The sequence below is a fragment of the Anomaloglossus baeobatrachus genome, chromosome 12, assembly GCF_048569485.1.
Source record: "Anomaloglossus baeobatrachus isolate aAnoBae1 chromosome 12, aAnoBae1.hap1, whole genome shotgun sequence".
In the NCBI taxonomy this organism is placed as follows: domain Eukaryota; kingdom Metazoa; phylum Chordata; class Amphibia; order Anura; family Aromobatidae; genus Anomaloglossus; species Anomaloglossus baeobatrachus.
This window is the reverse complement of record NC_134364.1, coordinates 21,517,520-21,544,832: the sequence shown is the minus strand read 5'-3', so window position 1 is coordinate 21,544,832 and position 27,313 is coordinate 21,517,520. Positions and strand designations below refer to the sequence as shown.

The 27,313-nt window shown below is 52.5% G+C and overlaps 1 protein-coding gene across 1 annotated transcript in view; it reads right to left on the bottom strand.

The window, feature by feature from the left end:
• The window catches only part of STYX (serine/threonine/tyrosine interacting protein), a 32,976-nt gene extending 20,647 nt beyond the window's left edge, over positions 1 to 12,329 (bottom strand). The window contains exons 1-5 of the mRNA XM_075330909.1: positions 12,140 to 12,329; positions 10,723 to 10,755; positions 10,508 to 10,561; positions 10,189 to 10,286; positions 9,836 to 9,896 (exon numbers count right to left, since the gene is read on the bottom strand). Of these exons, the coding sequence (XP_075187024.1) occupies positions 9,836 to 9,896; positions 10,189 to 10,286; positions 10,508 to 10,561; positions 10,723 to 10,755; positions 12,140 to 12,196 (303 nt within the window). The 5' untranslated portion in view covers positions 12,197 to 12,329. The remainder of the gene's footprint in view (positions 1 to 9,835; positions 9,897 to 10,188; positions 10,287 to 10,507; positions 10,562 to 10,722; positions 10,756 to 12,139) is intronic.
• Between the last annotated feature and the right edge of the window lie 14,984 nt (positions 12,330 to 27,313).

The following is a 27,313-nucleotide window of genomic DNA, read 5'->3' as shown; positions in this document are numbered from 1 at the left end:
GGTTCTCTGTCTGTTGAGCAGTGTGAAGTCCAGAACGGGGCGGAGTGATCCGTCCTATCTTGGTACCACGAACGAGCTGGAGTAAAAACCGCGACTACGTTCTTGAAGGGGAACGGGGATCGCAACTCCTCCTGCCGTCGGAGTGTTTACCGCCTGAAAACGTGCATCGGCTCGCTCGGGGGGCGGAGATGCTCTGAAGAAACGAGTCGGAGGACGAGAACTGAGCTCTATCCTGTAACCGTAAGACAGAATGTCTCATCCATCGGTCTTGGACATGTGGGGACCGCTCCCCTGACCTGGACCGCCATGCAGAAGAGGTTCTCTGGCTCTTCTGTGGCCTGTTGGACGATGAGGATTGGGACCTAGCTGAGGGTGCTGAGGTCTCTTTGGTTTGGGCTGGGTAAGCACGAGTCCTTTCCCTTGGACTGCTCAATCGTTTCCTCCAATTGTTCGCTAAACAATCGGTCGCCAGAAAAAAGCAAACCGGACAAGAGCTTCTTGGAAGCAGAATCTGCCTTCCATTCGCGTAGCCACATGGCCCTGCGGACTGCCACCGGAGTGGCGGATGCTACCACTGTACGGCTAGCCGAGTCCAGGACAGCATGCACGGCGGAGGAAGAAAATACCGACGCCTGAGACGTCAAAGACGCTAATTGCGGAGCAGAGTATGACCGCATTAATCTCAGACCGAGCAGCTGAGATAGCCTGGAGTGCCCACACTGCTGCAAAGGCTGGGGCAACGGACGCGCCTATGGCTTCCTAGATGGATCTCATTAGGAGCTCTGCCTGTCCGTGGCATTCTTGAGCGTTGAACCGTCAGCCACTGCTACTACTGATCTAGCCGCCAGTCAAGAGACTGGAGGGGCACCTTGGGACACTGAGCCCAACCCTTAACAACGTCAGAGGGGAAGGGACAACGTGTGTTATAAGGCGTTTAGTAAAAACGCTTGTCCGGGAAAGCCTTGTGCTTCTGGACAGCATATCTGAAGCGTTGAGAGCCACGTCCGGACAGAGTCCTGGGTTGCGACCTCCGCCTCGTCCTCTATAGAGTCCTCAAGCTGAGACCCTTGATGAAGTCGGGGAAGATCCTAAGCAAGGCCGCTTAGCCGGTCTGTGACTGCGGTTCGTGCCGGAGTCCACCACGTAATAACTAGAGGCCACCCCAGGAGCACGCTTCGTCGCAGACCGAGAGAGGCCTGGGGGCGATCCTGCAGTGCCCGGGGCCTGTGTAAGGGGCCGGTCTGTACTGCAAGCTCCTAGTATCTTAGCAGACCATTTGTCCATAGCCTGAGCCATGGATTGAAAATGACTCAGTTTCTCAGCAAAAGCTGCAACTCTGTCCCTGCCACCTGGACAGGGGACGCCGGCGGAGCTCAACCAGTGCCCCCGGCTCCGGCTGAGCGAGTGCCACATGGCCCGAGCAATGCTCACAGTGATCACTGAGGGATACATATGTACAGTCGAACTGTGAAAATGCATACAAACATTATCTATATATACAGTTCAGCACTCTAGGGGTCCCAGCACCGAGAAGAAGCCCCCTGGTGTACCGACCGCTCAAGCAGTGTGTGCTGCTTAAAAACATGGCTGTCGGCGTTTACAGTGGAGGGGGGAGCCGTGGGCGTAACCCCAAAAGTGCGGGAATCTGGTGCCCCGAGTGAAACGTAAGGGGGGCGGAGGACGGCCGAGTGTGCTCCAGCCGTCACTGTCGGCCTCAGACTGACCGTCCCGCCCTTCCCCCTGACTGGCAGGGCCGGGAGTTTAAGGCGCTAGGCCGCAAAAGCCGGGGCTAGAGTTAAAAATCGCGGCCGGCAAGCAGGCGCGGTCAGCGCGGTAGTCTGTACTAACCCCGCAGGCGCTGCCAAGTCTGAGGCTAAGGTGCTCCCTGCACCGTCCCCAAGGGGACACTGAGTACCTTGCGGGGATCAGTGTCGTAGAGTGATTAGTGAGGGGGGCGGAGGACAGCCCAGTGTGCTCCGGCCCTCACTGTCGGCGTCAGCCCGACCGTCCCGCCCTTCCCCCTGACTGGCAGGTCCGGGGGCGGGAGTTTAAGGCACTAGGCCGCAAAAGCCGGGGGCTAAAGTTAAACACCGCGGCCGGCAGGCAGTCGCGGTAGTCCCGTACCAACCCGGCAGTCGCTGCCAAATCTGAGGCCAAGGTGCTCCATGCACCGTCCCCAAGGGGACACTGAGTACCTGTGCGGGGATCTGTGCCGTAGAGTGCTTAGTGAGGGGGACGGAGGACAGCCAAGTGTGCTCCAGCCCTGTCGGCGTTAGACCGACCGTCCTGCTCCTCCCCCTGACTGGCAGGGCCGGGGGCGGGAGTGTAAGGCACTAGGCCGCAAAAGCCGGGGACTAGAGTTAAAACCGCGGCCGGCAAGCAGGCGCGGTCGGCGCGGTAGTCCCGGCGTCATACCAATCACCGCAGTCGCTGCAGCGTCTGAGGTCAAGGTGCTCTATGCACCGTCCCCAAGGGGACACAGAGTACCTGTAGATGCAGGGCCCTGTCCCTGATGATACTCCGTCTCCTGTCCGGCAGAATCCCACAGGGGCTGCGGAGGGAGGCCGGTCCCAGTGTCTGGATGACCGGATAGGATCCCACTTCCCCAGAGCCCCTAAGGGATGGGGAAGGAAAACGGCATGTGGCTCCGGCCTGTGTACCCGCAATGGGTACCTCAACCTTAACAACACCGCCGACTTAGTGGGGTGAGAAGGGAGCATGCTGGGGGCCCTATATGGGCCCTCTTTTCTTCCATCCGACAAAGTCAGCAGCTGCTGCTGACTAAAATGTGGAGCATTGTGTGAGTGTCAGCCTCCTTCAACACAAAGCTAAAAACTGATGAGCCCATGATGCACGGGAGGGTGTATAGGCAGAGGGGAGGGGTTACACTTTTTAAAGTGTAATACTTTGTGTGGCCTCCGGAGGCAGAAGCTATACACCCAATTGTCTGGGTCTCCCAATGGAGCGACAAAGAAAAAAGTGGTGTGTATTAAATACAAATATGTTAAAAAAAAAAAAACCTTTGTGCCATCAAAACAAGTCGCCTTTATTTCACTTTGGATCTGCCATTATACAGTTTTGGAGTAAAAGCTGAAGAGATTTTTAGAAGCTGGAAGTCTTTCATTCAACCAAATGGAATCAGTCTTTTTCCCTGCTTCATGCACACCAGCAGCCAAACGATACAGGCAAGCTGGTTCTCCTCTCCTCCTGATCCTACTCTTAGCCCATTCATCAGAACAGTTTGTCATTTCCTCCTCTCATACCCTACATGACAGCACGATTCTTAACATACCGTATTTTCAACATTGTAATATGCACTCCCCCAAAACTGGCAGAGAAGGGTTGGGTGACTTATAATCTGGATATGACTTACCAGGGAGGTGGAGCAAGGGTCAAAGGAAGCAGGTTTGGTGATACTGCGCGTTTGGGGTAATGCAGTGGGCGCAATTTATTGGCAGGGTGCGCTGCGGGCTCCATTGAACTGCCGGCAGTTGACATGATAAACTTCAAGAAAACGGCCATGAGACCAATCTGCACAAGCGCCGCCTCCACAGCTGTTTCCTTGAAGTCCATTGCGTCAAAACCTGGCAGATCAATGCACCCGCCGCAGCGATACTCATGAGCCCGCAGTTTTGCTTACCCTCCATCCACTGACCCTCATGTGCCATGACACCACCTGCGAACCCGCAGCATCGCTGACATTGCCTCCTGTGACCCTCCTGAGCTGTGACACCACCGCCGCTCCCCCCTGGTGAGCCAATATAATCCAGTGCGTCATCTAATACGAAAAACACAGTATTTCTCTTCATTACACTATTCTGAGTATACTGTCCCCACCCCCTGGAGTAGGAGAACCCCACATAAGAAGGCAGTTTATGAAACTGATCCTGGCTAGTTTAACCACAACTGACATCAGTAGGAGGCACTCTAATCACTTGATTCTCATTTCAATTACTGGATTTTATGCTGCAACTCTGGTCAGATGTCGAATGACAACAGAGGGAAGCTCCACTCATGAGAGGGGCGATCAAAAAAAAAAAAAAAAATAGAAGGATTTTTGTGTACTCACCGTAAAATCCTCTTTCTCTGAGTCTTCATTGGGGGACACAGGACCATGGGTTATGCTGCTGTCACTAGGAGGCTGACACTAAGTAAACAGAAAAAGTTAGCTCCTCCCCAGCAGTATAACCCCTGAGCCGGAGGCGGGCTCAATCAGTTTAGTGCACAAGCAGTAGGAGGAGAACCAAACAATCCTGGATAAAACAAGGTAAAAACTATGATCATTAGTCGTGTGCCCAGTGGCATGGGAATATGGCCACTGGGGTAACCGGCAGGTAATATATAACAAGAAACACAAGCAGGGTGGGTGCTGTGTCCCCCAATGAAGACTCAGAGAAAGATTTTACGGTGAGTACACAAAAATCCTTCTTTCTCTAGCGTTTCATTGGGGGACACAGGACCATGGGACGTCCAAAAGCAGTCCCTGGGTGGGAAGAGAACCATCACCAGAGATAGGAAGGAGCCGCTTCCCCCTGTCGGGCTTGACCCAGACCTACAAGCACCTACCTTGATACAGGTGTGCGACTGCCGCCCGCAAACCTTACGCCAAGACTGGGCTCTACCGAAGCTTGGGTGTGACCCTGGTCAAAACTAGTAAAGGTATGCCGACTAGATCAGGTGGCGACCCAGGGGACCTGGCCAGTCGACGTCTGAAGTCCATCCGGCCAAGGGGTATCCCTTGCTCGGTAGACCGCGGCGGAAGTCCGTCCTTCGTGCGATAGCCTAACCATATGGAGGAATGGATCAATGTGAAATTCTGGCCCTTGGCGCCGGCATGCGCCTCTTGGGAACAGGTGGAAGGATGGACTGACTGTCGGTGTAACCGAAAAGTGGTGTCCTGCAGACCTAAAAGACTGAGGGCTCGTACCAGCCCTGGAACGAACTAGGCCCTCATTTTGGCTGAGAGAGGAGACTAGAACCGAACACTGAAACCTAAACTCCTCTTCTGGAAGAAACAGCAAGCTGCCTTGGACAGAACGAAGGGTTCTGCCGGAGCACCCCCTTGTCCTGCTAGAGGAGCCGGAAAAGGGGCAAAGGCGACAAGAGGGCTGCCCGCCCTGATGCCGTCCGTAACCAAAAGACGGCCACGAGGAGCCCACCTATCAAAACAGGTGGGAGCAGGGAAAAAGAGTACTCTGAAGCGAAACCATCACTGGATTAAGGTCCCACGTTTCTAGTGACCGAAGATACCGCCGAGCCAGATGGACGCTTCCCTGAGTGGAGGCCGTGATCGAAGGACGGAAAGTGAGAGGACTCCGAAAACCCGAACAATCGAGCAGCCACCTGGTCGATACAGGGAAACGCGAGAGTGCCGCATCCAGAACTGACTGGAAGAAGGCCAGCAAGAAGGAGGGGAGGGAGAGAGAGGAGAAGGGAAGATGTGCTCCTCATACCACCGGGGGAGCTCTGTACGAGTGGAATTAAATCCTCGAGGAAAACTGGACTCCCCAGCCCTCACCATTTGTCTGCAATCTTCTTGACAACAGACCTGACCGAGCCAGAACCCAGGATCCACTGGTGAGCCCGTTGGACTTGGGACTTCTGAGTCCTGGTAGAAGAGAGGGGCCCCGACACGGATGAACTGGGCGGTCTGGAAGGAGTCACGGGGCATCTGCGAGGAGTTGAGCAAGATATGTGAACTATGCTCACCTGGGCTACTCCAGAGCCTTCCTCTGCCCTGGTCCATCTTGAGAACCCTAAAGATCATGGGAAACCGCGGGAAGACGCACAAGAGCCTGAATAGGCTTCACGACCGGTCGAGGGCATCGTCACCTAGTCCAGAGCAGGTGGCACCCACGATGCCCCATTGACCTGAAAGTGGGATCGCAAGACCAATAGGACCACGACTGGAGATCTTCCTTCGCCGGGGAACTGGCTGGTGACTTCCCTGTTGAAGAGCCATTTGCCTAAGCGAGGTCCTTCTTGCCGAGAGAATCGGCCGTCCAAACGTCCACGCTAGGTATGTGGAGCCGAGATTAGCGAGTGAAGAGACCTGTCCCAGAGGAAGATCTTCTAGGCTTCTTCCCTTGCCATGACACTCTCTGCATCTCCCTGGAGGATGATGCACGTCACCGCTGTGGCATGGTCCGAGTGGAACCTGAATGGGCCACCCCGACCAAGAGAATCAATTGTAAACCGGGCTAACCGGAGGGGAGAAGGATACCCTAGCATGGGAGACTGGTGACGGTTGATAACACGCTCCAGAGGAGGAAAGGGGAGCTTCAAGGGACGGTTGTGAAAACTGGTCCGCAAGGAGGGGATTGGCGAGTCCCCCACGAAGACGGAACCTTCCTGACTCCGTTCTTCAGAGTGGTCCGCTGGAGAGTCAAGGATGAATCTGGTAAGTGCACCGCCGCTATTCCCGCCACAGACTGCCGAGGGCTCGCATAGCAAAACTGATGGAAAAAAACGGGCGCGGATGGCAAAGGGTACGCGGGACTCTGTGCCCGGTAGAAAACTACTCCTGCGTGAGGAGTAGCTACCCGTGGACGGGCTCGATACCGTGCCTAAGAGATGATCTACCGGGTAGGGATCTGAGAGGACTCCCTCCGGTAGCTCAGCTACCCTAGTAGCGAAAAGTGATGACGGTCTAAACCTCAAGCGCGGGCCCTTGAAGGGAGAACTCTGGTCCTCTAGGTCGTTTCTGGGCGGAGTGAACCTAGCAGCCCTGTAGCGTAGTATGCGCAGGGACAGTGATCCCTGCAAGCGCTCTTAAAAAACTGGAACGGCCCACTGTCCCGCGAGGCGGAGGGACTGTTGGAGGGATAGAGGCGCCCTGACGGGTGCGGCGTGAACGGACTGGGACCTAGCTGTAGGGGGACGATCCTGATGCGTCTGGCCAATGCCGGGAAGAGATGTACTCTTCCCTTACGTAGCCTAGTGGAGAGAAGTACTCTACCCTGACGTAGCCTAGGGGAGCAACTGGCCCCGCCCATCTCCGAAGGGCGTTCACGTACAGTCGGAAGGGAAGTCAGCGACTCCTTAGACGTCGATTCCAGTTCCTAATCCTGAGTCAGAGGTCTCGACGGGTGTACACACCGATGCTAGAGGCTCAGGCCGAGCCGCAGTCAGACCCAGGTCTGTGAAGAGAGGGTACTCACGGAAGATGATAACCAGTCCAGGGTCGGCATAGGTGGAACGTGGTCCGCCGCGTAGGGTGTCCGCGGAGACCCTGCGGAGCGTCACGTTAGGGACGAGAAGCCAGAAGGAACCCAGGCGGGTCGATTACAGGGTAGCGCGCCTCTTCCTTTCGGAGCCCCCCTTCGAGAAGGGGTAATGACAAGTAAAGGGACTTACCACTGGTAAACATCGTGCCTGGGAAATAACCATGCTCACGCAGTCAGCACGGCGAACTCTGGATGTCCCCTGTAAACCGCAGGGGCCCGCCACATTCGTCTCTTCAAGATGACATGCCCCCTCTCTCCGGAGCCCTTTGGGGGAATGATAATGGCAATAACACGACTTACCGCTGGAAACGCAGTGTCTAGTTGCTGTTCGTGATCAAACAGCGACTCCAGTGTAGCATGCCCATTTTGTCCGAAAACCCTCTTGGAGAAAGGCATAATGATACTGACAAGACTTACCGCTGGTAAACTTCGTGTCCGGTTGTTGTCAGTGATCACGCGGTAACTCGGCGAACTCTGGATGTCCACTGATTACATCAAGGGTCCGCTCCAAATGTCTTAAAGGAGACCTGCGTGCACAGAGAGAAGAGGGCTGTCCGTAGCCTTACGGCTTGACTCACCATTCCTAGCAGGCTACTTGTCATGCGGCAAAAACATCCAGGTCCTGCTCGGAGTTCACCAGAGGTGGAACGCCTGGGCCATCACCCGAGAGGTCGAAAGGCTACCGAAGGACAGGCAGTCTGGACCGGGGATTAAGGTGAAACCTGGGGGGCCGCAGAAGATGAGACCTGGCGGGTCCGCTTCCGGCAGAGGAACCGGCCCCTGGTATGGGACTCACCTCCCCGAGGGGATTGCGCCAGTCCTGTGGATGATCTGACAGAGCGTCGGCCAGGGACGCAGCGCATGCGCACCAACCCGAGGGACGCCAGCGAGGGGATTTAGCCAGAGCCAGGCGCCAACTATTCGGCAGGGGCGGGGAGCAGGGGCGTGCAGTGCCAGTGGCTGTGGTGGATGTAAAAAACAATTGAGGGAAGCGTAGACCTGAGCTTACCGGTCCAAAAACAAATATCTCAAGCTGAGACCTGTAAGAGTTAATAAACTCAATCTACATATATAGTAATAACTCAACCCATGAACATAAAAAACCTACTATCGTTAAAAATTGTGGCTATTTTTGGGCCCATTTTTCCCTGATAAGGGATGCTGCAGCCTCAGCAATCCGCAGATCAGGAGTCTGCCCTGATCCTCTTTTTTTTTTTTTTTTTTTTATTTAAAATGGACGCTGAGGGGGCTGGAGGCGGACCCAAGAGAGCGGGAAAAACTATCCACCACCCCCCTAGTGATGCCTGGAGCAGAGCGGAGGGCGGAGGCAGAGAGGCCGGCGGCCAATAGCGCTGCGCGGGAGGCGGGCCTGGGACGCCGAAGACAGGGCCGAAGCCGGGGACTAAATTTTGAAGCTGCCGCCGCGGGCAGAGGCAGCGCCGGCGGACCCACTCACGAAGCGGCGGCGGCGCAGTAGCGATGCGGCGGTGGCGCAGTAGCGATGCGGATCCCCCCGACCTCGGATATCGGCAGGGAGCTCCGCGGTCGTGGCCGGGGTGCCAGGCGGCTAGGCCCAGACCGGGGACTAAATTTGGAAGCTGCCGCCGCGGGCAGAGGCAGCGCCGGCGGACCCACTCACGAAGCGGCGGCGGCGCAGCGGCGATGCGGACCCTCCCGACCTCGGATGTCGGCAGGGAGCTCCGCGGACGTGGCCGGGGTGCCAGGCGACTAGGCCCAGACCGGGGCCTAAATTTTAGCAGCCGCCCGATGACCGGATGGGGACGTGGGGGCGTCCGGTGAGTAGGCCCGGACCGGGGCCTAAAGATTGCATCCGCCCGGGAGAAGGTAGGAGAGGGTGTCCTACCTGAAGGGCGGCGTCGCATCTGCCAGTGTGCAGGCGTGGAGCTCTGCACCCGTGCCCCTGTGCTCCGCACACCGGATGACTGGCTGCGGCAGCAGGAGAAGAATGAGGCAGGCAGGCAGGCAGGGAGGTGGACGCCGGTGGGGGGAGGAAGCCCCTCTGAAGTGTAGCAGCGCTGCGGGCCCCATCATACAATCCAGACGCGCTGCGAGGTCCAGTCCCTGCTGTATGCCCCTTGCACCCTTTGGGGTGATACCGCAGGGTGAATAGGGGGTGCTCAGTAAAGTTCAGCCCCGCGTGCCAACCCGGGAGTGGTACCGTGGAATTGGACGGGGGAGAGGGCCCGACGACTCAAGCCTCTGCGACCCAGGGGAGTGGTACCCACACGGGCTGCGAGAGCTGAGGTAGAGAAACGATACCTGTAGAAAAAGAGAATTACCACAGATGAGAGCGACGAGCGTCGCCGAGAGAAAAAATGAAAAAATATACGCAAAAAATCAAGTGGCTGAAGGGGGCCCAGTCGGCCCACATCAGCCTCCTACGACACTAAGCAAAAAACTGATTGAGCCCGCCTCCGGCTCAGGGGTTATACTGCTGGGGAGGAGCTAACTTTTTCTGTTTACTTAGTGTCAGCCTCCTAGTGACAGCAGCATAACCCATGGTCCTGTGTCCCCCAATGAAACGCTAGAGAAAAATACATTTACTGTGACTACTAAGAGTAGAAGACACAACCTACAAAAGAACTTACCATAGGGAAAAAGCGGATGATGTTTTCAATGGGGTTATCTGCAATATCCAGGACTAGATATCTGTGAACCAAGAGAAAGAAAGGTGAGAACGTCACTAAATGAACGAAAATGGAAGGAGACCGGACTGATGTCCTCTGAGCATCTTATGGAGGCGCACGTCTGGAACCGGATGTCACAGTAACCGATAGGGAAACAGATGTAGTGTCATGTCTTGTGCAGGGGATCAGGAGGTTAATATAATGCTAATCCAGGGGCGCACACACTTACGATTGTCCCCCTGCAGAAATGTTGAATTCATTGCAAAGTTTATATAATCAATGCTTTTTGTAACTTACCATGTAACGCCACTTACCGGAATAGGTGTTGAAAATTTGGTTTGATGAAATTTGCTTCGATGCTTTGCCTTATGCAGATTATGTGTGTTATCCCGGATTTCTGGAGGATGGAGAGCTGCAATAAAGGGGCATCTGCTTAAAGACATTGCAAGTTTTCATAGCAGCTCAGAAACAGCGCCTCTCGTGTCCCGAGGCTGTGCCAGGTACTGCAGTAAATCTCAATGTCCATGGGGTCAAATTACAGCAACAACCTGCCAATATTAGCTCTACAATTCATTTAGGTCTACATTAGTGGGGGGAGGAGAGGAGAGGGGGGAGAGGGGGCAGGATACATACTTTGCTTTTCATTGCTGCTGAGTACGGACCCAAAAATAAGCCGGGTAAAATTTCCTGAAAAAAAGAAAAAACAAACAAAGCACATAAATCACTAGAGAAAAAGCTCTCCTCATCCACTAAATACAAAACCCCGCCCCTGCCACACAGCAAGATCTACGGAGTGTGTGAACGTGATCATGAAACCGGCTATAGAAAATAAATAAAATCCACAATACCTGCATCTCCCTCCTCATCGGATAACTCCAGTCCTGATGGGAAAAGAAAGCACAAAAAATAATATAATATAATACTCCCTCCTAAACCCCTGTATATACACCAGTAGCCTCCCACTCCCATCGCTTGTAAATAAATATATATAATATATATATATATATATATATATATATATATATATATATATATATATATATATATATATATATATATATATATATATATATATATATATATATATATACACATACACACACACACACACACACACACACTATGTATTTGCTCCATATGCGCACACACACTTAACACTCCCTTTTCCCTATTTTACACCCCTCCCCCCTTATACATATTACAAACTCATTTTTTATTATTATTATTATTATAATAATTATACACTTATATACACACACACACACACACACACACGATAGATAGATCTCAATACACAGACACAAACTACGCTCCCTCACTCCCCCCCTCATATAGCTAGATATATCTCTATATCCACTCCACATTTTATACACACACACACACACACACACAGTATATATCCACATATACTTGCACTCCCTCCTACTCCCAATATATTCCATTACACTCCTCTCTTCCCCCAGTATATCCAGTATATAATTTTACACTTCCTCTCCTATATATTTAAACTTACTCTCCATAAATATTCTGCTCCCTGGCCCCTCTGTATATAGGATGCACCCTCACTCCCCCTGTATCTGTATAGATTACACCTCCCCCTGTGTATAGAATACACACCCTCTCCCACTTGTATAAATATTACACCCCCAGATATAGCATACTGAACATATTACATCCCCCCTGTGTGTATACCCCCTGTATATAGCTTACACCCCTCCTCCTGTATATATGCATTAAGCTCCCTCTTTATATTCCTCCCTAGTGAGCCGCCTTCACAGTCTCCCTAACGTTTTGCATGTCTACAGTGAAGGTATGTCTGTGTGGTATGTGTGCTGTTCCTATGCTATCAGTGTAATAGCCCGATAGCACACAGGCAGCATGAGCTGTTCCTTACCTGTTCCCGGCACTGCTGTTACTTCCGGGTGTGCAGTGAATATTCATGAGGCATAATGAGCGGACCCGGAAGTAACAGCAGAGACAGGAGCCACAAGTATAAATGCTTTGTTTTTATGTCACCCATGTTTTCTCAGGTAGGTGTCACACAGATCACACCAGTGTGCGGCCCGTGTGACACCGGTGCTGCCGAGAAAAACGGGCCTGTCGCCGTGTGGAGCACACGAACACATGGTTGATGTCAAGGCATTTACGGGTCTCCGGTAGGTGTGTAAACGTGCCACGTACGGGAGACACGGGTGTGAAGGAGGCCAGCTGTTACATTTCCTCTCCGCAGCCCCCGGTCAGGGGACCCGGCTCGGCCGCTCTCACCTCGGCGTCCTCCGTGCATGGCGGGAGGGAGGGGAACTCCAGCTTCACGTCCTCCATGCCGCGTCCTGCTGTCACACTGCGAGGCCGGCAGTCAGCAGTCCCGTCACCGCCCGAGCCATGCTGCACTCCGCCAACCTGCCGTCACCACCTCATATCAGCGCGCGACTCCAGACACTGCGGCGCAGCGTGATGACGCCATACGCACGGCGCGTCTGTCGCCTTTATATACTTTCTTTTTTGTGGAGGGGTCAAAATCTACCTTAAATATCCTATATCGATTTGTAACCGGTGCAGCCTTATCACGTGACGACGGGTTTATTATTATGCCGCCGCTATGTTATAGGTGGCATCCCGGGACTACAAGTCCCATCGCCATTACCCAGTTTAGTGTATGGCAAAGCATGCCGGGATTTGTAGTTTTGCTGGGTCACACTTGGCTCTGGCTGGATTTAGAGGGTAGATTCGTGACCTATTGTGGTCACAAGCCGCAGTTCCATTATATAAGTAGTGAGAGAATGCAACACATCCAACACGTGCAAAACTACAACTCCCAGCATGCCCTGCCCGTCTCAGCAGTAAAGCTGAATCTTTAGTGAGATTTCTGAGCAATTTCTGAAAATTTTGCGGATTAAAGGACATTGTATTAAAGTTTCCCCCAAAGATTGGTGACGCAGAGATAATTACTGCTATTTCCTCAGCTCTATACACCCCCTTCCCCCCAAAAAAATGTTAATGTGTCAGTAACTTGTCATGTGGCCAATACCTCCTGCTGGTCACCAGTGTTGTTATTGTCTGCTGAAGCCGGCATCCCACTCTTCTTAAAGGCGGCCCTCAGGTCATTGAGGTTCTTGAGTACAGAGTTAGGGCGGCGTCACACGCTACGATATATCGGGTGATATGTCGTCGGGGTCACAGAGTTTGTGACGCACATCCGGCATCGTTAGAGATATCGTAGCGTGTGACAGCTACGAACAACTGTGAACGAGCAAAAATACTCACCTTATCATTGCTCGTTGACACGTCGTTCATTTTCAAAAAGTCGTTCCTCCTTCTGCGCACCGGTTATTCATTGTTCCCGAGGCAGCACACACCGCTCCGTGTGACACCCCGGGAACGGCGAACAACAGCTTACCTGCGTCCCACCGGCAATGCTGAAGGAAGAAGGTGGGCGGGATGTTACGTCCCGTTCATCTCCGCCCCTCCGCTTCTATTGGGCGGCCGCTGTGTGACGTCGCTGTGACGCCGAACGTCCCTCCCACTTCAGGAAGAGGATGTTCGCCGTCCACAGCGAGGTCGTCCGGGAGGTAAGTGCGTGTGACGGGGGGTAAACGACTTTGTGCGCCACAGGCAACTAATTGCCCGTGACGCACAAACGGCGGAGGCGGGTACGGATGGACTTTATGAAAAAGATTTTTTGGTTATCTTCAAAAGGGGGGACTGTTATGGATGGGATTTAATACATATTGAGTATAATCAAGAAAATGCTGGACTAACAAAAATGGCGCTTGATTTAGCTTGATCTATCTAAACACACCCATGTCTGGCAATTTCAGACATGGGACTTTCCACTTTATCATAAGACATACTTTTATTTTAATACATGCTGAGTTAGCTTAATATAAGATTATGAAATGCATACATATATATTACTCGATGTAAGCTGTTTTTGCAAGTTAACCAATAGGATTATAGTAGGCACCCCTGGCTCTCAGCCAAGGGTCTTTGAATATTATACCCTTCACTTCCCCAAATAAATCAGAATTCTACATCTATCATGACTGGCTGTCTTTGGTTTGTGTAGATATAGATATCGCATGCGATAAAGGTCTTTAATTATTAATTTGGAATACAGGTGTCAAAGGGATAGATGCGTATCATATGAATGGCATCAACCTAAATTAAGGCTTTATCAGCTCGTGCGATGACACGATAAGATCGTACCGTGTGAAGCCGGCATTACAGCCTCTACACAGCGACTCAGCTAATCCCATAGATTTTCCATGGGATTCAGTTCTGGAGAAAGTGTCTCCATTTGAGGACCCCCAGTCTCCAGCAGCCGTTCCCTAATGATGCAACCTCAATGAGCTGGAGCATTGTCCTCCATGAAGATGAGATTAGGCCAGTGTTCACGCGGAGGCATAATGACTGGATTAATGATGTTATTCCAGTAGTCGGGGCTGTCACTGCACCATTCCACAGTGTAGGGCCGTTCTGTACTGACCAGACACACCGGACCACACTGTAAGGCTGGGGCCACACGGGGACTACTGCGATCCACTTGCATGACACTCGGCTCGTGCTGGCAGTACAGCAGAGCCGAGTGTCATGCGTGTGTGCTTGCAACTGAGGTCCGTTCGTGCGAGCAGACCTCAGCTGCGGGGGGCGGGCCGGCACTCAGGAGGGGAGGGAGGGATTTCTCTCCCTCTCTCCTGCGTAGCCGGCTATTGCCATTCTCGCACTGCACTAGCGGTACACCAGTGTACCGTGAGTGCAGTGCGATTTTTCTCTCGCCCCATTCACTTGAATGGGTGCGAGAGAAAGAGTCTCGCATTACAATCGCAGCATGCTGCGATTGTTTTCTCAGTCCGATTAGGGCTGATACAATAATCGCTCATGTGTGCTGACACACAGGCTAGAATTGGTGCGAGGGGAATGAGATGTTTTATCACACTCCACTCGCACTGTTTTTCTCGCCGTGTGGCTTAGGCCTAACACCACCACCAAAGGCTCAACTGGTGACAACAATGGCTGATGTATAGCGCTCTCCTTGACATCTCCAACATCGTTGGTGGCCATCATTTCTGCTCAGCCCTAGGCCTGTTTCACACGTCAGTAATTCTGGTATGTTTGTGCTTTTTTTTCTACGTACCAGAATCACTGACATACGCAGACACATTATAATGAATGGGTCTGCTCACACATCAGTGATTTTTCACTGACCTTGTCTCCGTGCGGCGTACCCGCGTGTCCGTGATTGCCGCACGGAGACATGTCCATTTTTTTCCGGCATCACTGATGTCCCACGGACTACGCAGTGGTGTGATCCGTGAAACACGTGACAGAAAAAAACATGCATATAAAATAAAAATCATTTTTACTCACCCGGCTCAAGCGACGCTCTGTGCAGCCTGTTCTGCCTGCTGCTTCTGAGCCGGCTCATTACTGTCGTGCATACTCATGAATGCATGACACAGCCGACTCAGAAGCAGCTGCTGCGGAGGTCAGCGCCGGCCGGATGCTGCACCGCGGGAGCGATCAGCACCAAGGACAGCGTAAGCGGGCACAGGTGAGTTAATCTCTATGTGCTATCATGGACCACGGAGAACGGAGCCTGGATTGCACATAGACAACCGTGTGCCGTGAATCACGGCACACGGAGGGACATGTGCGTGTTTTACACGTCAGTGAAGAACGTCTGTGTTTTTCACTGACGTGTGAAACGGGCCTAAAGTGGCTTTTATCAGTGAACAGTACTGAGGCCACTGGCCCCTCGTGCAGCGGAGATAACACCTGAGCTTGGTAGTGTGATCAGGTACGTAGAGGACGCCTGAGCCTGGTGGTGCAGTCCGGTACATAGATGACGCCTGTGCCTGGTGGCGTGGTCAGGTACGTCGATGACGCCTGTGCCTGGTAGTATGATCAGGTACGTCGATGATGCCTGTGCCTGGTGGAACAGTCAGGAACGTAGATGACGCCTCTGCCTGGTGTTGCAGTCCGGTACATAGATTGCACCTGTGCCTGGTGGTATGGTCAGGTACGTCGATAACGCCTGTGCCCAGTGGTATGGTCCGGTATGTAGATGACTCTTGTGCCTGTGCAGTCCGATAAGTTGCATGTCGTCTAGCACGCAGACCACACTGATATAAACGGTTTTGAATGGTCTGACGTGACCCTTGTATGCCTCCCACCTCACTTAAATGTGCCTGGAGCTGTGTGGCATTCATCATCCGGTTCTGAAGGGCATTGTTCATAATGAAGCAGTCATCAGTGTGGGATGTGGCCAATGGACGCCCACTTCTCTGCCTTTCAGTGACTCTTCCAGTCTCTCTGAGTCTCTGTACAACCTGCTGGTGACACTCTGTGACGCTCTAAGCTCAGTGGCCTCTTCCGTCTGAGAACATCCTGTTTGAAGCCTCACAATGACACGGTACTGTTGATCAATTGTTAGGTGTTGTCTTCATCTCATGATGTCAAAACATGATCAGCATGATAAAGAGGGCTGTTTAATACCACTTCTTACTGAACCCCGACATTTATTGGGCAAATTCATGGATCAAACACCTGTTGTGAATTTTCCCATTAAGCTCTTTGTTAGAGAACAGCAAGTTGTGCAAAACTTCCTGACACATTGAACAGTTGTACAGAAGCATCCAAAAGATTAGAGAAGGTAACATTAATGTCACCTGAAAAGGTCAGAGAGCATCTGAGTATTATTCTCAAATTTCACCCATAAGTCTAACTTTTTGTGAGACGTGTTTTTAGAGAAATTTCCAGGTTATGTTAATGTTATAAATCATAAAAAAACCCTTTTGTAACAATTCCACGTCCTTGCTCACAATAAGTAGAAATAACTAATAAGCCGGGATTTCATCTCTTGTAGGTAACAAATGTCCAGGAAATTGCACCGTTGTGATGTGATCAGGAGGTTTGCAGCTTCAGGATGTTAAAAGAAACTGTTGATATTCATTGAGAGCAACAGGATGAGATTAAAAGTTAATCTGTCAGCAGGTTTTTTGCTCTGTAATCTAACAGTAGCATGTTGTATGGGTAGAGATCCTGATTGCAGCAATGTGTCACTTAAGGCCACTTTACACACAGATAAATCTTTGCCAGATCTGTGGTTGCAGTGAAATCATGGACATATTGTTCCATTTGTACACAGCCACAAACCTGGCACTGATTGTCCACAATTTCACTGCAACCACAGATCTGCCGCAGATTTATCTCTGTGTGTGACAGGGCCTTTACTGGGGCAACAGTTGTGACCGAATCAGTTTTCACTGCTGCAGATGTAGCAGAGCTGTGTGTAATGCCACACACTCCATAGATTTCTGTGTACATTGTATAGAGTCAGAGAGCTGCTAATCAGCGCTGGGGGTAAGGTTGGACTAGGAGGCACAGGGCCAGTTGTCCTGTAGTGATAATTTCCTGTTTACAATTACTGGGCTGTTTGTATTTAATCAGGGTCTCAACTCTCAAGATTGCATAGGAAAAACCTGGTGACAAATTCCCTTTCAAAGGCAATTGATGAAGACTGGGGCTTCCCCCGCTAGCCGTACAGTCCATCATACCGAATAAAGATGAACCAGAGTCATTAAGCCATATACTCTTCTTCATAGACTTCGCTCATCTTTGTGCAATAAAATTTTACACCAATGGTGACCACAGAATCTCGTGCGGAGATGTGTCAGGCGGCAGCTGCTCCTTTCGAAAACCGTTTCCTCAAGCAAACGTGTTATTAATAAAAAAAGATATTTATGGCTACGATGTTCCATCACTTTATGATCAGTTGTTTAACCATTGAGACCCCCCAGTGATCCTAAAGACTGAGGCTGCAACTATATTTATGTTAATGTCAGGGCAGATCCGCATAGGGAAAAACTAAAAAGCGACCCAAGTGCAGTGGCTGCTTCAGAATCAATGGAGGCACCTAAGGTCAGACCCCCCTCCCTACTTACCATAAAGCATGTTTTCGTTTTATAAGACACACCAGATAAGATTCACCCCAAATTTAGAGAACAGGTTAAAAAAAAAAAAAAAAAAAAAAGGGGGGGGGGGTCTATTTTTAATCCAGTTGTGTCCTAGCGGAGGAGGCGACGGCAGCGGAGCAGGGTAACAGGAGGCAGTAACGGTGCTGGAGTAGGCTGACGCTGCATGCTACAGGCACTGTGAGGCAGGAGGAACAACTGTCAGCGGTGCGGTAATCAAAGAATTGGCACCCAGAGTCGGCATGTACGCAGATTGAGCGACCGGCTCACTGACCAGCCAAGATCTTGTCAGGGGAGACCGCTAAGGAGTCTTCAGGGTCACAGAGTCGGAGTCCAAATCAAATCTGCGCAGATTTATGTATGAGGAAAAATGACCACACAGACAAGTCTCAATCTGGGAGAAGCTCAAAGCTCTTCTAATCCGTACATTATAAAGAAGGGAATTTTGTTTACTTACCGTAAATTCCTTTTCTTCTAGCTCCTATTGGGAGACCCAGACAATTGGGTGTATAGCTACTGCCTCCGGAGGCCACAAAGTATTACACTTTAAAAAGTGTAACCCCTCCCCTCTGCCTATACACCCTCCCGTGCATCACGGGCCCATCAGTTTTGGTGCCAAAGCAGGAAGGAGGAACTTATAAATTGGTCTAAGGTAAAATCAATCCGAAGGATGTTCGGAGAACTAAACCATGAACCAAAGAACAATTCAACATGAACAACATGTGTACACAAAAGAACAACAGCCCGAAGGGAACAGGGGCGGGTGCTGGGTCTCCCAATAGGAGCTAGAAGAAAAGGAATTTACGGTAAGTAAACAAAATTCCCTTCTTTGTCGCTCCATTGGGAGACCCAGACAATTGGGACGTCCAAAAGCAGTCCCTGGGTGGGTAAAAGAATACCTCGATAAAAAGAGCCGAAACAATGGCCCCCTCTTACAGGGGGGCAACCGCCGCCTGAAGGACTCGCCTACCTAGGCTGGCATCTGCCGAAGCATAGGCATGCACCTGATAGTGTTTCGTGAAAGTGTGCAGACTAGACCAGGTAGCCGCCTGACACACCTGCTGAGCCGTAGCCTGGTGTCGCAATGCCCAGGACGCACCCACGGCTCTGGTAGAATGGGCTTTCAGCCCTGAAGGAAGCGGAAGCCCAGAAGAACGGTAGGCTTCAAAAATCGGTTCCTTGATCCACAGAGCCAAGGTTGACTTGGAAGCCTGCGACCCCTTACGCTGGCCAGCGACAAGGACAAAGAGAGCATCAGAGTGGCGCAGGGGCGCCGTGCGAGAAATGTAGAGTCTGAGTGCTCTCACCAGATCTAACAAATGCAAATCCTTTTCACATTGGTGAATTGGATGAGGGCAAAATGAAGGTAAGGAGATATCCTGATTGAGATGAAAAGGGGACACCACCTTAGGGAGAAAGTCCGGGACCGGACGTAGAACCACCTTATCCTGGTGAAATACCAGGAAGGGGGCTTTGCATGACAGTGCTGCCAGCTCTGACACTCTACGGAGTGAAGTAACCGTCACTAGAAATGCCACCTTCTGCGAAAGACGTGATAGAGAGACATCCCACAGCGGCTCAAAAGGTGGTTTTTGAAGAGCCCGTAGAACCATGTTGAGATCCCAGGGTTCCAGCGGACGCTTGTAAGGTGGGACTATGTGGCAAACTCCCTGCAGGAACGTGCGGACCTGCGGAAGCCTGGCTAGACGCTTTTGAAAAAACACGGAAAGCGCCGAGACTTGACCCTTGAGAGAGCCGAGAGACAAACCCTTGTCCAATCCAGATTGAAGGAAGGAAAGAAACCTGGGTAAGGCAAACGGCCAGGGGATAAACCCCCTCTCAGAGCACCAGGCTAAGAAGATCCTCCAAGTTCTGTGATAGATCTTGGCTGACGTTGGTTTCCTGGCCTCTCTCATAGTGGCAATGACATCTTGAGACAACCCTGAGGACGCTAAGAGCCAGGACTCAATGGCCACACAGTCAGGTTGAGGGCCGCAGAATTCAGATGGAAAAATGGCCCTTGAGATAGCAAGTCTGGTCGGTCTGGGAGCGTCCACGGTTGCCCCACCGTGAGATGCCACAGATCCGGGTACCACAACCGCCTCGGCCAATCTGGAGCGACGAGGATGGCGCGGCGGCAGTCGGACCTGATCTTGCGCAACACTCTGGGCAGCATTGCCAGAGGAGGGAATACATAAGGCAGTTGAAACTGCGACCAATCCTGAACTAAGGCGTCCGCCGCCAGAGCTCTGTGGTCCTGAGACCGTGCCATGAATGCCGGGACCTTGTTGTTGTGCCGAGACGCCATGAGATCGACGTCCGGCGTTCCCCAGCGGCAACAGATCTCTTGAAACACGTCCGGGTGGAGAGACCATTCCCCCGCGTCCATGCCCTGGCGACTGAGGAAGTCTGCTTCCCAGTTTTCTACGCCCGGGATGTGAACCGCGGAGATGGTGGAGGCTGTGGCTTCCACCCACAGCAGAATCCGTCGGACTTCCTGGAAGGCTTGCCGACTGCGTGTGCCGCCTTGGTAGCGGTTCCTCCGGCTGCCTTCCTTGGGCGTGGTTGAGCCCCCGGAAGCTGAGCCCCTCTGAGGCTTTTCAGCTCTTCTGGACGAGTACAATTGGGACCTGCCCGAGCTTGGGAAGGACCGAAACCTCGACTGTCCTACCAGGACAGCATTAATAGGGTAAGTCGCAATGCAGACATTGCGAGGTTACGGACGCCCCTGCGGCACAAATGTACATATGCTCAAGACCAGCTGTGCAAGAACAGCTGAAAAGCTTAGGGTGCCCATACGGCTGTAAATGCCGGAGCAACCGACACGCCGATAGCCTCATAGACAGATTTCAACCAGAGTCCATCTGTCTGGCATCTTTAAGTGAAGTCCCATCTCCACTGCAACTATAGCTCTAGCCGCAAGCCTGGAGATTGGAGAATCCACCTTTGGACCCTGGGTCCCGCGCTTGACCACGTCAGGGGGAAAAGGATAACGTGTATCCTTAATACGTTTGGAGAAAACGCTTATCTGGTAAGCGTGGTGTTCCTGGACTGCTTCTCTGAAGTCAGCATGGCCAGAAAAATACTCAATATACGTTTGAGCTACTGAAATGGGACTTCTCCTGCTGTGAAGCTGACTCCTCCGCTGGGGGAGCTGAGGGAGAAGAAGGGAATTTTGTTACTTACCGTAAATTCCTTTTCTTCTAGCTCTTATTGGGAGACCCAGACGATTGGGGTATAGCTACTGCCCTCCGGAGGCCACACAAAGCACTACACTAAAAAGTGCAAGGCCCCTCCCCTTCTGGCTATACCCCCCCGTGGTATCACGGGTTCTCCAGTTTTAGTGCCAAAGCAAGAAGGAGGAAGCCAATAACTGGTTTAAACAAATTAACTCCGAATAACGTCGGAGAACTGAAAAACCGTTCAACATGAACAACATGTGTACCCGCAAACAACAAACAAATCCCGAAGGACAACAGGGCGGGTGCTGGGTCTCCCAATAAGAGCTAGAAGAAAAGGAATTTACGGTAAGTAACAAAATTCCCTTCTTCTTCAGCGCTCTATTGGGAGACCCAGACGATTGGGACGTCCAAAAGCTGTCCCTGGGTGGGTAAAGAGATACCTCATGTTAGAGCTGCAAAACAGCCCTCCCCTACGGGGATGTCACTGCCGCCTGCAGGACTCTTCTACCTAAGCTGGCATCCGCCGAAGCATAGGTATGCACCTGATAATGTTTGGTGAAAGTGTGCAGACTCGACCAGGTAGCTGCCTGGCACACCTGTTGAGCCGAAGCCTGGTGTCGCAAAGCCCAGGACGCACCCACAGCTCTGGTTGAGTGGGCTTTCAGCCCTGAAGGAACCGGAAGCCCAGCAGAACGGTAGGCTTCCAGAATTGGTTCTTTGATCCATCGAGCCAGGGTGGCTTTAGAAGCCTGCGACCCCTTGCGCTGGCCAGCGACAAGGACAAAAAGTGCATCTGAACGGCGGATAGGCGCCGTGCGAGAAATATAGATTCTGAGTGCTCTCACCAGATCTAGCAAACGTAAGTCTTTCTCATACCGGTGAACCGGCTGAGGACAAAAGGAAGGCAAGGATATATCCTGATTAAGATGAAACGAGGATACGACCTTAGGGAGAAACTCCGGAATGGGGCGCAGCACTACCTTGTCCTGGTGGAACACCAGGAAGGGAGCCTTGGATGACAGAGCTGCCAGCTCAGACACTCGCCGAAGCGATGTGATCGCAACAAGAAACGCCACTTTCTGTGACAGGCGAGAAAAGGAAACGTCCTTTAGAGGCTCGAAGGGCGGCTTTTGCAGAGCAACTAGTACTCTGTTCAGATCCCATGGATCTAACGGCCGCTTGTACGGGGGCACAATATGACAGACCCCCTGTAGGAACGTGCGCACCTTAGGAAGACGTGCTAGACGCTTCTGAAAAAACACAGATAGTGCCGAGACTTGCCCTTTAAGGGAGCTGAGCGACAAGCCCTTTTCCAACCCCGATTGCAGGAAGGAAAGAAAGGTGGGCAATGCAAATGGCCAAGGGGATACTCTCTGTGCAGAGCACCAGGATAAGAAAATCTTCCACGTTCTGTGGTAGATCTTAGCAGACGTTGACTTCCTAGCTTGTCTCATTGTGGCTACGACTCCTTGAGATAATCCTGCGGACGCTAGGATCCAGGACTCAATGGCCACACAGTCAGGTTCAGGGCCGCAGAATTCTGATGGAAAAACGGCCCTTGGGACAGTAAGTCTGGTCGGTCTGGCAGTGACCACGGTCGACCGACCGTGAGATGCCACAGATCCGGATACCACGATCTCCTCGGCCAGTCTGGGGCGACGAGTATGACGCGGCTGCAATCGGATCTGATCTTGCGTAACACTCTGGGCAAGAGTGCCAGAGGTGGGAAGACGTATGGGAGCCGGAACTGCGACCAATCTTGAACTAATGCGTCTGCCGCCAGAGCTCTTTGATCGCGCGACCTCGCCATGAATCCCGGGACCTTGTTGTTGTGCCGGGACGCCATTAGGTCGACGTCCGGCACTCCCCATCGGCGACAGATTTCCTGAAACACGTCCGGGTGAAGGGACCACTCCCCTGCGTCCATGCCCTGGCGACTGAGGAAGTCTGCTTCCCAATTTTCTACGCCTGGGATGTGAACCGCGGATATGGTGGATGCTGTGTCCTCCACCCACATTAGAATGCGCCGGACTTCTTGGAATGCTTGCCGACTGCGCGTCCCTCCTTGGTGGTTGATGTATGCCACCGCTGTGGAGTTGTCCGACTGGATTCGGATCTGCTTTCCTTCCAGCCACTGTTGGAAGGCCAGTAGGGCAAGATACACTGCCCTGATTTCCAGAACATTGATCTGAAGGGTGGACTCCTGCGGAGTCCACGTCCCCTGGGCCCTGTGGTGGAGAAACACTGCTCCCCACCCTGACAGACTCGCATCTGTCGTGACCACTGCCCAGGATGGGGGCAGGAAGGATCTTCCCTGAGACAATGAGGTGGGAAGGAACCACCATTGTAGAGAGTCCTTGGCCGTCTGGGAAAGAGAGACTTTCCTGTCCAGGGACGTTGACTTCCCGTCCCATTGGCGGAGAATGTCCCATTGAAGTGGGCGCAGATGAAACTGCGCAAAGGGAACTGCTTCCATGGCTGCCACCATCTTCCCGAGGAAGTGCATGAGGCGCCGTAAGGGGTGCGACTGGCCTTGAAGGAGGGATTGCACCCCTGTCTGTAGGGACCGCTGCTTGTTCAGCGGAAGCTTCACTCTCGCTGCTCGAGTATGAAACTCCATGCCAAGATACGTTAGCGACTGTGACGGTGACAGATTCGACTTTGGAAAGTTGATGATCCATCCGAACATCTGTAGAGTCTCCAGCGTAGCATGTAGACTGAGTTGGCATGCCTCTTGAGAGGGTGCCTTGACAAGTAGATCGTCTAGGTAAGGGATCACCGAGTGTCCCTGAGAGTGCAAGACTGCTACCACCGCCGCCATGACCTTGGTGAAGACCCGGGGGGCTGTCGCCAGACCGAATGGCAGAGCTACGAACTGAAGATGGTCGTTTCCTATCACAAAACGTAGAAAACGTTGATGTTCTGTAGCAATTGGCACATGGAGATAAGCATCTTTGATGTCTATTGAGGCAAGGAAGTCTCCTTGAGACATTGAGGCAACGACAGAGCGGAGGGTTTCCATCCGGAACCGTCTGGCGTGCACATGTTTGTTGAGCAGCTTTAGATCCAGAACAGGACGGAACGAGCCGTCCTTTTTTGGAACCACAAAGAGATTGGAGTAAAACCCTCGCCCCCGTTCCTGAGGCGGTACAGGAACCACTACTCCTTCCGCTCTTAGGGAGTCCACCGCCTGCAGCAGGGCATCTGCTCGGTCTGGATGTGGGGAGGTTCTGAAGAACCGAGCTGGAGGACGAGAACTGAACTCGATTCTGTACCCGCGAGACAAAATGTTTGTCACCCACCGGTCTTTGACCTGTGACATCCAAATGTCGGAAAAGCGGGAGAGCCTGCCCCCGACCGGAGATGCGGAGGGGGGGGGCTGGAAGTCATGAGGTAGCCGCTTTGGAAGCGGTTCCTCCATTTGCTTTCTTGGGGCGTGCGTGAGCCCGCCAGGAATCTGAGACTCTTTGCGTCCTCTGAGTCCCTTTGGACGAGGAGAATTGTGTCTTGCCCGAACCTCGAAAGGACTGAAACCTCTGCTGCCATTTTTTCTGCTGAGGTTTGCTTGATCTGGGCTGGGGTAAGGAAGAGTCTTTACCCTTGGACTGTTTAATGATTTCAGCCAATGGCTCGCCAAACAGTCTATCTCTAGATAAAGGCAAGCTGGTTAAACATTTTTTGGAACCAGCATCTGCTTTCCAGTCCTTTAACCACAAGGCTCTGCGCAAAACTACCGAATTGGCGGACGCCATTGAGGTGCGGCTGGTAGATTCTAGGACCGCATTGATAGCGTAAGACGCAAACGCAGACATCTGCGAGGTAAGGGACGCCACTTGCGGCACCGCTGGATGTATGATAGCATCCACTTTTGCTAAACCAGCTGAAATAGCTTGGAGTGCCCATACGGCTGCGAATGCTGGAGCAAACGACGCGCCGATAGCTTCATAGACAGATTTTAACCAAAGGTCCATCTGTCTGTCATTGGCATCCTTAAGTGAAGCGCCATCCTCCACTGCAACTATGGATCTAGCTGCAAGTTTGGAAATCGGGGGGTCTACTTTTGGACACTGGGTCCAGCGCTTGACCACATCAGGGGGGAAAGGAAAACGTGTATCCTTAGAACGTTTAGAGAAACGCCTTTCCGGATGAGCGTCGTGTTTCTGGATTGACTCTCTGAAGTCAGAGTGATCCAAGAAAGCACTCAATTTACGCTTGGGATAGAGGAAACAAAACTTCTCCTGCTCTGCAGCTGCCTCCTCTGCAGAAGGAGCTGGGGGAGAAATATCCAACAGTCTATTGATGGCTGAGATAAGCTCGTTTACCATGGCGTCCCCATCCGGGGTATCCAGATTGAGAGGGGTTCCAGGATAAGACTCCTGATCACTCTCTTCAGACGCATCACAGGGCGACTGATTGCGCTGAGACCCTGAGCAGTGTGATGACGTTGAGGGTCTTTCCCAGCGAGCTCGCTTAGGGTGGCTGGGGCTATCATCTGAGTCATAATACTCAGCCTGGGAAGCCGGGGACCCCCTTGCAGTCTGGATTAATTCCAACTGAGGGGGATTAGAGGACAGAGACCTCGCCGTGTCCATAGACTGAGCCCCAGTCATGGATTGCAAAGTTTCAAGGATTTTTGCCATAGTCACAGACATTCCATCAGCAAAAACTGCAAAGTCTGTCCCTGACACCGGGGCAGGACTTACAAGCGTCTCAGCCTGGGTCACTACCCCTCCGGACTCCGGCTGGCGAAGCAGCACCGGATCTGAGCATTGCACACAATGGGGGTCTTTGGAACCTGCTGGTAGAGCAGCCCCGCATGCAGCACACGCAGTGTACACAGCCCTAGCCTTGGCAGCCTTGCGTTTTGTGGATGACATGTTGCTGCCTCCTCAGAGCGATCTGGGGTATCCAGCCAGGAAGCGACCTCACAGTGCAAGAAATAAATAAATATATATATCTGGTGACACAGTACACCAATGCACACTGAGGCACTAGAGGGGCCAGCTGAAATGCCGCTTACCGCCCGCTTAAGAGCGGGTGTGTGGTCTCCAAAAGCCCCCTAGTCCAGGTCTCCCAGAGCCTTACGTCCTTCCTCTAGCCAGACTGCATGTAATGGCTGCCGGCGTCCTGGGAGAGGAGGGGGGGCGGGCCCTGGGCGTTCCTGACTAAGAGCGGGAAGCCTGCTTCCCTCTGTGCCTAGTGAGAGGGCTGGAGCATGTAAATCAGGCTCCAGCCCTCGTCGCTGCTGCGAAACAGCGTCTCTCCCCTACCCTGATTGACAGGGTGGGGGCGGGAACGAAGCGGAGCTAGGCCGCAAAAGCCGGGGACTGGATTTATAAACGCCGCCGCCGTAAAAGCGCGGTCGGCGTGTCCCCGGCGCACTACAAGTCACAGCAGCGCCGCCGGTCCAGTGGGGGTCGGCGCTGCGTTCCCACAACACAAAAGTCCCCCAGTAAACTGCAGGAACACCAACTCAATCGTTACGGTCCCCGGCGCACTACAACACCCAGCCAGCCCGGAGTGTGTCTGTGCCTGCCGGGGACACAGAGTACCTGTATGATGCAGGGCCTTGTCCCTGATTGTACTCCTGCTCCGTATCCATCAGGTGCTATGGGTCTGTGGATGGAGCCCGGCGTCAGAGCTTAGAGGCCGGCAGGATCCCACTTCCACAGAGCCCTACAAGGGGATGTGGAAGGAAAAACAGCATGTGGGGCTCCAGCCCCTGTACCAGCAATAGGTACCTCAACCTTACAACACCATCCACGGGTGAGAAGGGAGCATGCTGGGGGCCCTATATGGGCCCTCTTTTCTTCCATCCGAAATAGTCAGCAGCTACTGCTGACTAAAATCTGTGGAGCCATGCGTGGATGTCTGACCTCCTTCGCACAAAGCTTGAAAACTGGAGAACCCGTGATACCACGGGGGGGTATAGCCAGAAGGGGAGGGGCCTTGCACTTTTTAGTGTAGTGCTTTGTGTGGCCTCCGGAGGGCAGTAGCTATACCCCAATCGTCTGGGTCTCCCAATAGAGCGCTGAAGAAAGATCCAACATTCCATTGATGGACGCTATAGGATCATTCCTTATGGCGTCACCATCCGGTGTATCCGGATTGAGAGCGTTGTCAGGATCAAGTCCTGATGAGCTACGTCTGCCTCATCATACAGAGAGCCTCCTGGGACCCCCCCCGGAGCACCGATTTTATTCCCAATGAGGGTGGCCAGGGAGCAATGATCCAGATTGCCCATGGCCTGTCCGGACTGCAAGTCTCTATCCCATTGCAACTCC